Source organism: Aspergillus flavus, chromosome 1 (genome assembly GCF_009017415.1).
Source record: "Aspergillus flavus chromosome 1, complete sequence".
Lineage (NCBI taxonomy): Eukaryota > Fungi > Ascomycota > Eurotiomycetes > Eurotiales > Aspergillaceae > Aspergillus > Aspergillus flavus.
Window position 1 is genome coordinate 818,172 of NC_092406.1, and position 13,679 is coordinate 831,850.

Here is a 13,679-nt window from a genome sequence, read left to right on the forward strand (position 1 = left end):
GAAGTTCGACCATGCGGCTTGCTACAGCCTCATAGGTGACTTGGCTGCAGGCACAGCCCCTCAAGTGGGGTTGGACGCGGTTGAAGGCAAATGACAGCCAATCCTCCGTAAATCGTATGCCACGCGGTACCAATCAGGCTGAGTCCAATGGCTGGGAAGATGCCTTCTTAAATGAATATAAATTCGTCTTTGGAGCTCATTCTTAATCTCTCTTAGCCCAAGAGGAGTTTCATATCGCCCACGACAGCGACAAGACCAAACAACAATGACAGACCATCCAGATCAACCGTTCACAGGCCAGGAGTATGCTCTAGATGACATTGTAAAACTCATCAAAACTGGAAAGGCAACCCGTATTGTCGTTCTAGCAGGGGCAGGAATCTCCACAGCAGCTGGAGTGCCCGACTTCAGATCACCAGCAACAGGCCTCTACGACAAACTGGCGCCATTAAAACTTCCCTTCCCGGAAGCCATTTTCCACATCAACTATTTCCGACACACGCCAGAACCATTCTACGCGATAGCGAGAGCCCGCAATCCCAAAAACCTCCAACCAACAATTTCGCACGCATTTCTGGCCTTGCTGGCTAAGAAAAACCTGCTGGATTTCGTGTTCACGCAGAATATCGATGGCCTTGAGCTGGATGCCGGTGTCCCCGCCGAGAAAGTACTTTCCTGTCATGGGAACTGGAAGAGTCAGCGATGTCATAAATGCAAGACACCATACCCGGATGGACCTATGGCTGAGGCAATTGAGACAGGGCAGGTGCCGTACTGCCAGGTCCCAGATTGTGGTGGCGCGGTCAAACCGGATGTTGTTTTCTTTGGGGAACCTCTTCCCGCCGCCTTTGAAGTTGAGGAGAAGAGGGTATTTGGCGCGGACTTGATGATTGTTATGGGAACAAGTCTCAAGGTGGCGCCATGTGCAAGACTTCCCCGTCAGGTGAAAGAGGGAACACCCAGATTGCTCGTCAATATGGTGCAGGTCGGGGATTTTGGGACCCGACCTTCGGACGTGTGTATCCTTGGGTCGTGTGATGACGGTGTGCGGCAGCTGGCTGATTCATTGGGTTGGAGAGAAGAGCTGGAGAGCCTTTGGACACATGCTGTCGCTGGTAAGCAAGCGGAAGTGAACACAGATGATGTGAAGACTTTGGATGAGTGTATTGAAGAACTGGCGGAGAGAATGAGAATTGCAGGGAAGATCTCAGATGGGCATAAGAGAATGCTAGAGAAGCACTTGGAGGAAAAGTTTGCGAATGTCCTTCCTAAGCCTCCTATTAGTTGACATATGGATAGACAACAATTATTCATCAAATTATTCGAAACCATTCTAGGATAGTACAGTCTTGAAGGTCTCTGAAATGCTGATTGCGAGATTCTTATTCCTTTTTTTTGTCGGAGTTCGCGTCTGATAGTGCCCGAATAGGTTTCTGCAGCCTTGTATTTCAGATTTCAGCCCTGCTCTATTAGAATATAGATTTTCGGAGTCGGCGATAAGTGCCGAGAAGGTCAAGCAGGTCATTTTCTCATTTTCCTTTTGCAAACTTTCTGGGAAAAGTAGGCTTGGGACTGTTCCGGTTCTAGGCCGGAAGGGACCCGGCTGGCAATTTACTCGCACATCGGGATGACAAGGAACCCAACCGCGCTGAAAGCTGGAAGCTTCCGAGGGTTATACATCGAAGGGACAAGCTATGCTAGATATAGTCTAAGATATTTCCTCATTGCCAGCTCCAGAGTTGCATGAAGTTTTGCTGCGTTCCGGAGCTGAGGGCCTTGTTTCCTGTCTCTTGTTCTTACCTATTGATCTAGTGCAACCTCAAAACCAGGAATAGGCGAAGATGGCTCCCCTGAGTGATACAAGTATTCACAATCTAGGTGGCACCTGGGTGATGGTAAGTCTGTCGCACAACAGCATACAACACAACACCAAGCTGATCCCAGGCCTCAAAAATAGGACAAGACCCGGTCAACCGACCTTGATCCGGTTTTCAAACTAGTAAGCCAATCAATAACCGGAGTGCTATCTTGACAGCTAAGGAAAGCTAGCAAGGGGTGGGCTGGTTAACAAGGAAGGCGATAGCCGCATCAGCCGCCACCCTGAGGATCAGCCAGGGGTCAGAAACTGACAGCGATGGCTTAAGCACGGTACCGGCTGAATGGATGGTGCTCGAGCCTGCTCTGACAGGCGGACTAAAGGGCGTGCCGGAGAAGCGCTCGTTAACATGGACTGAGACCGAGCACAACGACACTCTCTTCGGTCGTGTCATCATTCTTAGTCATTATATTTCCGGGGAGAAGCTTTCGGATGGGCGAGTCCGACCGCTTGTGGAGCTTCAGTCCAAGATTACCGGACCAGACACCATTAGTATGTTGACCGAGCCGATCACTATGACACAGGATGTTGAAGCTGGAGCGGAGACCGTGGAGAAAGCATTTATGCACGACTTTGTCCGTAGCGTAGACGGCGGGTGGACGGCTGAACAGGTACGTATAGCTGGTCACTTTTCACGAACGAAATACTCACGAACTGGCAACTAGATTTGGGCAGTGGAAGTAATAGACGGGGAGAAACTGCTGACTCGCAAGGTCGTGGTATTGAAGGGCTCTTCTATTGAGTCTGCCCGCGTTTTCTATAGGCTTAAGTAATGGCGATGGGTGTTGATATATGGTTCTTCGAGGTAGAAAGTATGTGCGCGTGAAGCCATAGTTGTCCAGATAATTAGACAGGATAGTAGGAGATCCCTACTGCAACCAGAACTTGGCTTGCTCTTCCATAAGAACTAGGATATCGCGAGGCCCGCTCACATGGATGGCCATTAAGCAGCGATAACTGGGACCACCAAATGCTCCTCCTAGCCAACGAATACCAGCACGTAATGGCCTACAATACAGCACGGCTGTGGTCGCCCTATCTAGATTCGGCAGAGTGGTGTCACATAAGTCTGCAAAGTTTTCATGAAAAGGCAAGTCTAAGATGTTACTCAAGGGATCTTCAAACAGGAAATTTCTGCCGTTTTATATATATACCCTCGTATATACAATGATTCTTTTGGTTCTTGATGCCACGCTCTGAGTCACTAGCTATGAGCAAGTAATATCCCGACGGCTTAAAGAAAAGTTCAATCTTATCGTGTACAATATGATGTTATTCTCTTAGCGAGTGTGATGTGAGCTATCGTATAGTAGATAGCCTTATGCTGCAAACCCCAGGCGGACTCAATTTTGGAAAGCTAACCTTGATGTTCTAATCGGACAAAAGTGGGAAAGAGACTTCTCCACCAGTAGTGACCTTGAGTTCAGATTAGGACATGGAGTTCGGAATGGCTGATAGCCCTGCACCAGCACAGGCTATCTGGCTGTAGGACGGAACATCGATAGATTTGGAAGCCATGGTAAGCAAGATAGATAGATAGAATAGCACGCAGAATGGGCTCACATGTGCCCGTTTGGGATTTACGTCGGCTTAAGCACATATTACTGTTAACAGCAAGGCGTTCTACATGTGAAACTATCAGGCAGGAGTCGCAGGACCGGAGCGCTCCCGTGTGGATGAATATGCCCGGAGCAAGCTATGACATGTGCACGACAGCCTTCTCAGAGATCCTCACAAAAGCAACGCTTGTTAAAAGCACTGTGATGACGTGCAGGTCGCGAGGGATACCGAGTGACCAAGTGGTTGACATGCTAAAGCTGCTACCATCATCATTCGGGTCGGTTCCGGTTCTCAAAACCCTTTTAGGCAAATGAGACCAACCGCGGTTTGGCCACCAGAACAGCTCCGTATATATTTGTTTGAAGGTAATGGCACATCCTTCAAGCGTTACCATGCCACAGACATCCTGAAGAAATCAAAACCCCGACTCACATCTCTTCCTAGACACCATAGAACCATGGATCTCCACTCTCAACTGCAGGCCGCCTGGGACCATGTTAGAACAACATACAAACCAGGCACAATCGAACTGACGGGGGTGATCGTAACTCAGATCGTCGGATTTATCATCCCAGCAACACTCTATATGCTGATCGATGTCCTGTTCCCTAAGTTCTCCCAGCGCCACAAGATTCAGAACATCCGCCGACAACCGACCCGCCAGCAAATCCTGCACTGCGTTCAGGTTACGATGCTTAACCACGTTTGGGTAGTGGCCTTGTATGCACTACTCGTTTATCTTACCGGGTTAGACTATGCTTTTACGAACCAAGATCCGGTCGTCCCTCCTTGGAAAACGTTTATCGTGGACTTCACCTTCGGCCTTCTAGCGCGAGAAATATCATTCTACTATGTCCACCGTGCTCTGCATCACCCCAGCATCTACGCATATATTCATAAGATGCACCATAAATACACAGCACCCGTGGCGTTTGCAGCGGAGTACGCCCATCCTGTTGAACATATTCTCGCAAATATCCTGCCGCTCACGCTCCCGCTCTATCTCAAAGGCGCACACTTTTTGTCCATCGTTTTCTTTTTTGTCTTTGAGCTCTGGGAAGCTGCAGCTGACCACAGCGGGTATGACTTCTTGAAACTGCCACCGGCTGAGCTGCATGACTTGCATCATGAGAAATTTCGCGTGAATTATGGGACTATTGGGTTAATGGACTGGATTCATGGGACTGATGTTGTGGGGTGGGATAGGCCTAAGGCGAGGAAGGTGAAGATTGCTGAATGATTGACTGCTGGATATTGAAGTCTTGATTTGATAGTTACTCGGCCTCAAGCGGATTGGGAGTGTTATAGGCTAACTCTATTTCTTGGACTGGGATATTGTGAGTCTGAGTTGACTTCACGAATCATGTCATTTTCCCGGAGGATCAGGTATATATGCATGAACAACATTACATAGAATGAATATCGAACTAGGAAAAAAAAAAAAAAAAAAAAAAAAGAAACGGGCAAAGAGAAATATCAGTAGTGCATACGAGATAGCTCAAGAAAATCATCCTCCAGTCTTCACCCAGAGTATCAGGGAAGTCAAGCCTCGTCAAAAACCCCAAATCATCTAGCCATTGTCCCATACTAAGCGTAGTAGGCATCGAATAAGATTTCGTCTAGGATATCGTGAAGTTTAATAGCAGCAGTAACAAGTGCCATTAGACATGCCTTCCCGGTCCTGTCAAAACGAGTTTATGTCAGAATCACTAGCTGGAGGAGCAAGAAGAGTCAATGACCTTGCTGGCCTAGGTGGCGTTGGCCAATGGTGACAGGATGTTCTTTAGACGGGTCTGTTCCATTTTCAACCTTGTCGTCCACTTTTTGCTCCTATTCCGGGCAGTATTACGCCCAGTGAAGCAAAGATGGTTGGATTTTAGACTAACGGAGACATCCCGATTGTCCACGGATCCGTTCCGGGGGACTCTTAAGGCGGCAAAACTACTGGCTTTTCTTCCTAGTACCCCAGGGCATAATAATAACCATACGTGGAGTCTTATAAAAGTCGTGACTAGTGGCTAGATTGGGTAATTGTAATGGTTAAAGTATTACATCTTGGGGCGAGTGCAGGGAACAACCTCTACTACTCTACTCGAGTCACAGAGCAAGACAAAAAATTCCAGTTATTCCCTACCCGGTTGATTTACTCAACATACTGCTTCCCGTCAAAGAGATAAAGTGGCAGAGCCCCTGCGATGGTTGCCACCCCCAGTGCAAACATCACCAGATAAACCTGTAAATAGCCCTGGCTCTGCACCCATTCTACCGCCTCATACAGGAACAGAAAAGCTACTAGGTTCTTCACCACGTTAACCAGCACCAAGCACTGCGCTGCATCCCGTTGATGCCGGTGCGCCAAGTAGGTGATGGCAATGTTAGGCGTGTAAACCGACCCGAACGAGACCATTCCGAATCCCACGGCGATAGCTGCCCAGTGTAGATGGTTCTGGCAGAAAAAGGCCAGTAGCACGCAGCCTGCGGGTCCAATTGCCATGCCCGGAATCAGAGAGAGAAGACGATCCTCGGCGCGAACCTGCCCGTAGCCCCGCCGGCGCACAATATGGTCATTGATGAGGTCGGAGAGCATGCCACCGCCATAGCAGGCTAGGAGAAAGCCGATAAGTGCGGCGACCTCCATTAGGCCGACGGCGACGGAGGAGAAAAGGTAGGGGGGCGCTTCCAGGAGGGAGGACATAGTGAAGCTACCACCATATCAGTCAACATCAGATGGCAGACAGACAGCGGGAAGGGGATACAGACATGAAGATAATCTGTGGGCTGAGGGCACATCCGTAGAGGAGGACCACCCAAATCACGGCTGGTCGGGTCAGTCCGCGCAGGGGCGCTACCATGGCCCGAAAGAAATTGAGATCGCGGTCGGCGCGGATTGGCACGATCATATCCGCCAGGGAGGGCTGGCGCACAGTATAGCCCGCCTCTGGGGGCACATTTTCGAAGAATATCTCGTTGTCGCCGTTCGCCTTTTCCGCCTCTGTCGTGTCGAGCCCGTTAGTACTGATCAGATCCCACTCTGGACGCCGGAAGTTAGACTCGGGACACAGGAAGAATATCAGAAAGATATCGGCCACCGCTAGCGCAAAGCACAACCACATGAAGGCCCGCCAGGTGCTCGATAGATATTGTACCATTAGACTATTCACTAGCGGGCCGATGGCGGTACCACCTGAGATCAAAATCACATAGCTAGGAGTGGACCGTCAGTGACCTCTCTATTTCCGCATCCGAGATTCCAGGGGGTTGCTTACATGGACATCATCGCGGCGCGCTGGTGCAGGAAGAAAATATCCGCGGCAAGCTCAGGCACGATACTCTCGCCTGCGGCGCCTGCGAACCCCTGCACGCATCGCGCCGCTAGCAGACTGGAGAAGCTCGTGGCAGTCGCACACCATACCAGTGCGCCAGTCTGGAGCGCCATGGAGAGAAGCAGTGAAGCGCGTTTACCGAATTTGTTGGCGAGAGGCACCCAGAAGATGTTACCGATACTCAGAAACAGGAAGTTATACTGATAAGGGTGGCCGACCATTAGTAACAGGCCAAAAGACACCCCGGGTGGAAACTAACAGTAAGCAACTGCACAGCAGCAGACTCGGACTTGCGATACTCCCGCATTAAGTTGGGGACAGCGACCGACAGGCCTGATCCGGCCATATTGGTTATAAAGTTTGTTAGGGAGGCCGTTATGATAGCACAGCGCTTCAGCCAGACGGGCCAGCGCAGCGGATCTCGATCATCTTGGGTCGGGGTGGGGAGGAGAGGTTGCATGCTGATGTGGGAAAAGAAGGGCGACGGTATTGTACCTTCTACACAAGAAAGATCAGGAGAAGCAGTTTATGAGGATGTAGTTCGGACGGTTCAGAGGGGAATTGAAAGGAAGAGTAACTCGTGATACGTTGAGGGCTCTCCACCAGTAAAGAACTGAGAGTTCGCTTGACTAATGTGCCCCGGGTCTGGGGAAGCACTTCTCCGACGCTTCCCCAGACATAAGGATTGATACACACAGCTCACCTTTGAGGAAAGGTCTGTGCCAGTGTCCCTACCGATCCCCGATCCCCGACCCGCGAATATAGAACAGATGCCCCTAGCTTCATTCCCATCACTGGTGGCACTGTATCGTGCCCCAAATTTAAGGGTACCAGTCTTCGCAATAGTGGTGGTGACCAGAACGTGTGCATTCAGATGAGGTCGTCCATGTCTACGCACACTACTCCATTCAACCCACAGATGACACTCCGAGAGGTAGTGTAAGAATACCTTGCGAGACGACGTAAACAGTGACCATCGGGGTTGACCCAGGGGATTCGACATAGTAGCGGTGTGACGACCTCCAACCGCTCTACACTACGCGGTGCTGAGAGATCTGTGGACACTATTCTATTTGTACGGTAGAATGAAACTTGATCCATAGACACAATGTGGAAGACAATAGATGTAAATCAGCTGTACAATCAACCCTACGCATAAACAACATTGTTTCGCAAGGTCCCGATCTGCGAGATTTGCACGTCCATCTGAGTTCCCGGAACCAGCCACTTCGGGGGTTTAAAACCGGCGCCCACACCTAGTCCTGGTCAGCTTCACCGGCGTGCACTTCGAAATGACAAGTAACAATTGTCACTCACCTCCTGGTGTTCCCGTCATTATAACACTGCCCTTTTGCAACGTCGTGCCCTGTGACAGATAGGAGATCAAGTATTTGCAGTCGAATAGCAGATCACCCACCGTCTCATCCTGCCGCACCTCGCCATCGACAATAGTCTTCAGATGCAACTGCGACGGATCGGGGATCTCTGATGCCGCGACTAGCACAGGACCCAGGGGCGCAAAGGTGTCGAAGCCCTTGGAAAAGCCCCATTGCGGGACGACACCGGCGTAGGCGGGATCACGCTGCAACTTACGGGAGGAGATGTCGTTGCCAGCCGTATACGCCGCCACATACTCGAGGGCGTGCTCTGGGGAGACATCCTTAGCGTCCTTCCCAATGATGAGACACTACAGGCCGGTTAGGTAAATGTGAGCGCGGGTGGGGGACGGAAGATGAGACAAACCAATTCGCCCTCATAGTCCGCTTGGTCGTTCTGTGCGATCCGCGGGATCACGACGGGCTTGCCGTGGTCATGCACACAGGTATTGGGCTTGAAGAAGATGAAGGGGAATGGTGGCGGTTTGCGTCCGGCTTCCTTGACTATGGATTGCGAAGAAAGTTTAGAATTAGATCATGATGAAGGGGGACACGCATCAACAGTGCAAGGGGGTTTCATGACATACTATGCTTAGCGTAGTTGAGGCCCACGCAACGTAAAATGGGTACGTCGCCGGGGGCCAGCGGGGAGAGAATCTGCTTCACGATCACAACCTCGTCCGTTACGATGGTTTCGCCCGTTATATCGTATATATCCTGGCCCTGGATGACGCGGGCTTGCAGCTGATCGGCTTCGGTGATCAGCCCGAGATCGATCTTGTTCTCTGCGGGCAGGATGGGTTCGCCGCGCAAGATGCGGCCATCGAGGGCGCGAAAGCGGATCAAGCGTTTCCAAGGAAGATGCATATTTCTCTGGGTGATGTGAAAGAAGAACTGTCACCGACAGCTTGAGAATGTATACCTGCTCCAACGCATTGAACTTATCAGTGGGCGGGGAGTCGTCGGAAAGAACCCTCGGTCACTCGGTAAGCCGAAAAGCAAGTCCCGATCACTCCCCGCTGGGAAACCATAGGACACAGCCATAACCCTCCTCCTCAACCATGTCCCACAGCAACATCATTATTCTTTTCGCCGACTTTACCATGTCGGACATTAGAGTGTGCTTTCCTGATCGCCCCCAGTTCTCAGGGTTCATGAAGCCCTGTCGCGTGGAAGGAGATGTATCCCAATTGGAGGTTTACGGTGAGATCCCCAAGGAGATTGATGGAGTCTTCTATCGGGTAATGCCTGATCCTCAACTCCCCCCTTTCATTGACAATGATCCAGTAAGCAAACATTCCACTAACCTATCCTCCTCCTCTTGCCTACCAATGGAAAAGACTGACTGAGAAAAGTGGTTCAACGGAGATGGAAATGTCAGTGCCTTCCGCATCAAAGACGGCCGTGCGTCATTCCGGCAACGATACGTGAGAACTGAGAAGTTTGTGCGAGAGCGCGAGGCTCAACGCGCATTGATCGGTTAGTAGTGCATCAACCAATTCTAGTGAGACTAACACCCATCGAAGCTAACTATCCAGCCAGGCAAATACAGAAATAAGTTTACCGACGCGGTGGAGTTCAAAGTCCGCAGCACGGCCAACACTAATGTGGTCTACTTCAACGGGCAACTACTGGCTCTAAAAGAGGATTCTCCCCCTTATGCGATGGACCCTGTGACATTGGAGACCAAGGGGCTGTATGACTTCGAGGGCCAGCTGCCCAGCCTCACCTTCACTGCGCATCCAAAGTTTGACCCGGTCACCGGTGAGATGGTCTGTTTTGGATACGAAGCGCGGGGCGATGGCACCCCCGACGTGTGCTATTACAGCGTTTCACCGACTGGCAAGTTCACGGAGGTGGTCTGGCTGGTCGCGCCGGTGGTGGCGATGATTCATGACTTTGCCGTGACGGAGAACTGGGTCAGTGAGCCTGTTCCTCGAAGCGTTAGGGGATCTACACTAACACCAAATGTAGGTAGTTTTCCCAATCATACCTCAGGTCTGTGATATTCAACGCATGAAACAAGGAGGCGAGCACTGGCAGTGGAGCCCCGAGACACCACTTTATTTGGGGATCATGCCCCGTCGAGACGCCAAAGCGGGAGATGTGAAGGTATGGCAGTCTCTCGCCCTCCGTCTGGGGTTACCGGGAGTTCTAATCCAATGCAGTGGTTCCAATATAAGAATTCCTTCCCCGGTCACACAGCCAACGCCTACGAGGATGAACAGGGTCACCTGGTGATTGATTTGGGCTTGAGTGAGAAGAATGTGTTCTTCTGGTGGCCGGATGCCCAGGGAAGTGCACCGGAGCCCAGTTCGATTGTCTCCCAGCTGGTTCGGTTTACCATCGATCCCCAGTCCGAGAAGCGGGCCCTCTCGAAACCCGAAATTTTGCAGCACGGCAACTCAGAGTTCTACCGAATTGATGACCGGTTTGCTACCTGTCCCTATCGCCATTGCTACTTCGACCTGATGGACCCGCAGCTAGGTACCGATCTCGAACGGATTGGGCCTAAGTTGGGAGGTGGGTTCCCGTTATATAACGCCGTGGCCCACTTTGACAACGTCACGGGGGAAACAGAAGTCTACTTCCCAGGAGACGTCCATCTGGTCCAGGAGCCAGTATTTCTCCCACGCAAGGACTCGACTACAGAGGGGGATGGGTATATTCTGGTACTGGTCAACAACTATGAGACCATGGCAAGCGAGCTGCATCTACTGGACACGCGAGACTTCACTCGCGCGCAGGCCAAGATCCTGCTTCCGGTCCGCTTGCGCCAGGGTTTACATGGAAGCTGGGTGGATGGAAGAGATCTCAACCCATAGATAGCGTAATTGTGATAGATCTGGCGGTCATCAGTGTCGTTTCAGTATTGGAATTGAGCTATTCCAAGTAACTATCATTCCTTGTATTTGCAGACGTTGGAACATAGGAAGAAAGGTGTTCTTAAGGGTAGAGATTATAACGCCACGACACCTGTCCAACACCCTATAAAGATTTGGGTCGCTCGGGGAATTCAGAACCCTAAGTAATTCGTTCTGTTCCAATCCTAGTACATTCTTCCTTGTAATCTTAGATACTCCCGGTCTAGCCCTAGTACTATACATTTTGCAGTCCGCTCACCTACAGTGCTCAAGGCCTACTGCCGGCTAGATCTTGTATACCGGAAGGGCACCGATATTAGTGGCGCGCAGCTATTTGTAAGGACCAACGAGTGTTGCATTCTAGCTACAATCTCAATTGGGTGGTGCCTAAAAAGGTAGGATTGAACGCAAAGACTAAAGCTATCCTAGATGCAGAAATACATCCTTTTATATCCTCGTAGTCAGTATGCGCCCGCTACGCTTTAGAGTATCTCAACAACTAGCCTGCATCACACGGGGTTACCCGAGAGAAAAATATATAAATAAATTAGACGTTGGGGATATGCCAGTCCAGGCCCGACCTTGATGTTATTAGCAATTTGGTCGAGTGTGATTAAGAGAAAATATTCATTAGATCCCAGTAGGTGGTTAAAGTCTACAGTACATCCCTTAGCTACCTATGCAACGATCTCCATTGAAAACTCTCGCTGTCGGTACAACTGTGTCCAGAAAGACCCGGGATTCTAGGACTTGTTTAGTTCATCGACCCTACTGATGCAGAGTCACGACTTTAGTTTGGACAAACTCCTCCAACCCCCAGCGAGCGCCAAACCGACCCCAACCACTGTCCCCATACCCTCCGTGAGGTAGAGTCGGTTCGTCATGCACCGTCATAGAATTAATGTGGACTGCACCTGCCTGAATAGCACCGGCCAGCTTAAGGGCGCGGTAATGATTCCGGGAAATTATTGAGCTTGACAATCCATAATTAGCCGCCTGTATGATAGCAGTCATCTGTTCTACTGTCTCCACCACTACAATGCCGACCACCGGACCGAAAGTCTCAATTTCAAAAAGCTTCATCTCGGGCGTCAACCCTGTCACCACGGTCGGGGGATAATTTCGATTTGAGACGTGATTAACTGTGGTGGGAGACGTATGAATCTGGGCGCCCTTGTCGCGCGCATCAGACACGAGCGACTCCACTTTGGCCTTAGCAGACGGTGAGATGAGCACCGAGGTAGTATTGATACTGCGTAGGATAGCTAGAATCTTGGCTTCGAGAGCCGGAGCCACGGCGGTTGTAACTAGGACCTTGTCGGTGGACATGCAGATTTGACTGTTCTGGTACTACTCTTAGCTCTTCCTGTCCCATAGCGCCCATGATCTCGAGATTTCAGCTTACATTGAGAAAGGCACCTTTGGTGATCTCTTGGGCTGCGAGATCTAAGTCAGCATCATCGAGGACCACCGTGAAGTTCTTGCCACCGAGTTCCAACAAAACGGGCTTAAGGGCAAGGGCAGCTTGCGAGGCGATGATACGTCCGACGTGAGTTGAGCCAGTAAAGTTGCATTTTTTGATATCGGGGTGGTTTATAAGTACGTCGAAGATCTCCGGCGCATCCTCCGGTCGATGTAGAAGGAAGTTTAGAACGCCGCGGGGGAAGCCAGCTTGCCGGAATAGCGAGGCGAGAAGGTAGTGAGTTTGGGGACTCAATTCAGAGCCCTAGATTGCAAACACCAGTAAGTAAATCGATGATCCCGCGTCTATCAGTAGTAGTCAGTGAGCGGCTTGCCTTCAGGATCGCAACATTGCCGGCAGCAATAGGAGCCACTACAGCACGGAGACCCAAGATTATTGGGGCGTTCCAGGGAGCGATTCCAAGAACTACTCCAAGCGGCTCTTTAAAGACTAAGCCATAGCCGTTCTGGATAAAGGGTAGTGAGCCCGTGGCTATACTAGTGGTAAGAGCGCCATACTCCTCGATCATACCGATAGCGCCATCGGTAATGATTTCTGCCCATAGGGGTCCGCAACTGATTTCTTGATCACACACCCGCTTGATTTCCTCGGCTCTGCTGCGCAAAACCTAGTTACAATAATTGGTTGGTGAGGGTCATTGCATTATTCATTCATGCTGGGGGGTTCACGAACCTCGGCCAACTTGAAGAGCAAAGTCCGGCGCTCTATCGGGGTCGTTTTTGACCATGCAGCAAACGCCTGGGCGCTGGACTGTGCGGCTTGTAATGCTAGTTCCTTTGTTGCGCCTTGATAGATAGTGGGACCCTCTGCATATACATTGGCAACGGTGCCGTGCCTATCGTGAGGCAATAGGACATCCTCTCCATCAATAATAAGGGGAATGGTCGACATGTTCGCGATGGGCTGTGAGGAGTGCAAGATACACCGAGTGGATAACTTGCAGGCTAAGTGCTACACAGCATTATAACCACTAGCACAGTTTCAGTGTAGGGGAGAAGAACGGCTAGTAGCACGGCAATGAAAAGATACCTACAGAATCATCCCGAGATCGTCGAGTGGAGCCGTAACCAACGCCCCGGGGAGTGAGCGGAAACATCAGGTCACGCCCCGGTAGCTTGATGTCAACGGCCTGGTTGAGAAACAAATGAATGACATTAGGTCATTTTGCCCTACGTTGACCCCATCGGAGCACTAAAG

The 13,679-nt window shown here is 50.7% G+C and overlaps 7 protein-coding genes across 7 annotated transcripts; 4 read left to right on the top strand and 3 right to left on the bottom strand.

The window, feature by feature from the left end:
- The first annotated feature begins 79 nt into the window (after positions 1–79).
- F9C07_2134816 (DHS-like NAD/FAD-binding domain-containing protein) lies at positions 80–1,664 on the top strand. Its single transcript, XM_041284365.2, has one exon. The coding sequence runs from the start codon at positions 266–268 to the stop codon at positions 1,286–1,288; it is 1,023 nt and encodes a 340-aa protein (XP_041141559.1). The 5' UTR covers positions 80–265; the 3' UTR covers positions 1,289–1,664.
- On the top strand, positions 1,665–2,800 carry F9C07_2278759 (uncharacterized protein). The gene is made up of 4 exons (XM_041288931.2): positions 1,665–1,895; positions 1,958–1,999; positions 2,050–2,487; positions 2,542–2,800. Exons 1-4 carry the CDS (start codon positions 1,842–1,844, stop codon positions 2,647–2,649), a joined length of 642 nt encoding a protein of 213 aa, XP_041141558.1. The 5' UTR covers positions 1,665–1,841; the 3' UTR covers positions 2,650–2,800.
- A 985-nt stretch (positions 2,801–3,785) lies between these two features.
- On the top strand, positions 3,786–5,333 carry F9C07_2278760 (C-4 sterol methyl oxidase). The gene has a single exon (XM_041284364.2). It carries the CDS (start codon positions 3,894–3,896, stop codon positions 4,674–4,676), a length of 783 nt encoding a protein of 260 aa, XP_041141557.1. The 5' UTR covers positions 3,786–3,893; the 3' UTR covers positions 4,677–5,333.
- A 246-nt stretch (positions 5,334–5,579) lies between these two features.
- On the bottom strand, positions 5,580–7,219 carry F9C07_2057969 (MFS transporter; the record flags this gene model as incomplete). The annotated part of the gene is made up of 4 exons (XM_041288916.1): positions 5,580–6,138; positions 6,197–6,640; positions 6,703–6,959; positions 7,019–7,219. The coding sequence occupies 4 exons, from the start codon at positions 7,217–7,219 to the stop codon at positions 5,580–5,582; spliced, it is 1,461 nt and encodes a 486-aa protein (XP_041141556.1).
- A 689-nt stretch (positions 7,220–7,908) lies between these two features.
- Positions 7,909–9,002, bottom strand: F9C07_309 (fumarylacetoacetate hydrolase family protein; the record flags this gene model as incomplete). The annotated part of the gene is made up of 4 exons (XM_041288915.1): positions 7,909–8,015; positions 8,077–8,446; positions 8,503–8,639; positions 8,723–9,002. 4 exons carry the CDS (start codon positions 9,000–9,002, stop codon positions 7,909–7,911), a joined length of 894 nt encoding a protein of 297 aa, XP_041141555.1.
- Positions 9,003–9,110: 108 nt separating this feature from the next.
- F9C07_1014277 (lignostilbene-alpha,beta-dioxygenase) lies at positions 9,111–11,102 on the top strand. Its single transcript, XM_041288930.2, has 5 exons — positions 9,111–9,421; positions 9,491–9,614; positions 9,678–10,054; positions 10,110–10,247; positions 10,304–11,102. Exons 1-5 carry the CDS (start codon positions 9,197–9,199, stop codon positions 10,958–10,960), a joined length of 1,521 nt encoding a protein of 506 aa, XP_041141554.1. The 5' UTR covers positions 9,111–9,196; the 3' UTR covers positions 10,961–11,102.
- A 665-nt stretch (positions 11,103–11,767) lies between these two features.
- Positions 11,768–13,587, bottom strand: F9C07_2278764 (putative aldehyde dehydrogenase; the record flags this gene model as incomplete). The annotated part of the gene is given in 4 exon segments (XM_071510324.1): positions 11,768–12,343; positions 12,405–12,725; positions 12,739–13,089; positions 13,155–13,587. 4 exon segments carry the CDS (start codon positions 13,371–13,373, stop codon positions 11,768–11,770), a joined length of 1,467 nt encoding a protein of 488 aa, XP_071365489.1. The 5' UTR covers positions 13,374–13,587.
- Between the last annotated feature and the right edge of the window lie 92 nt (positions 13,588–13,679).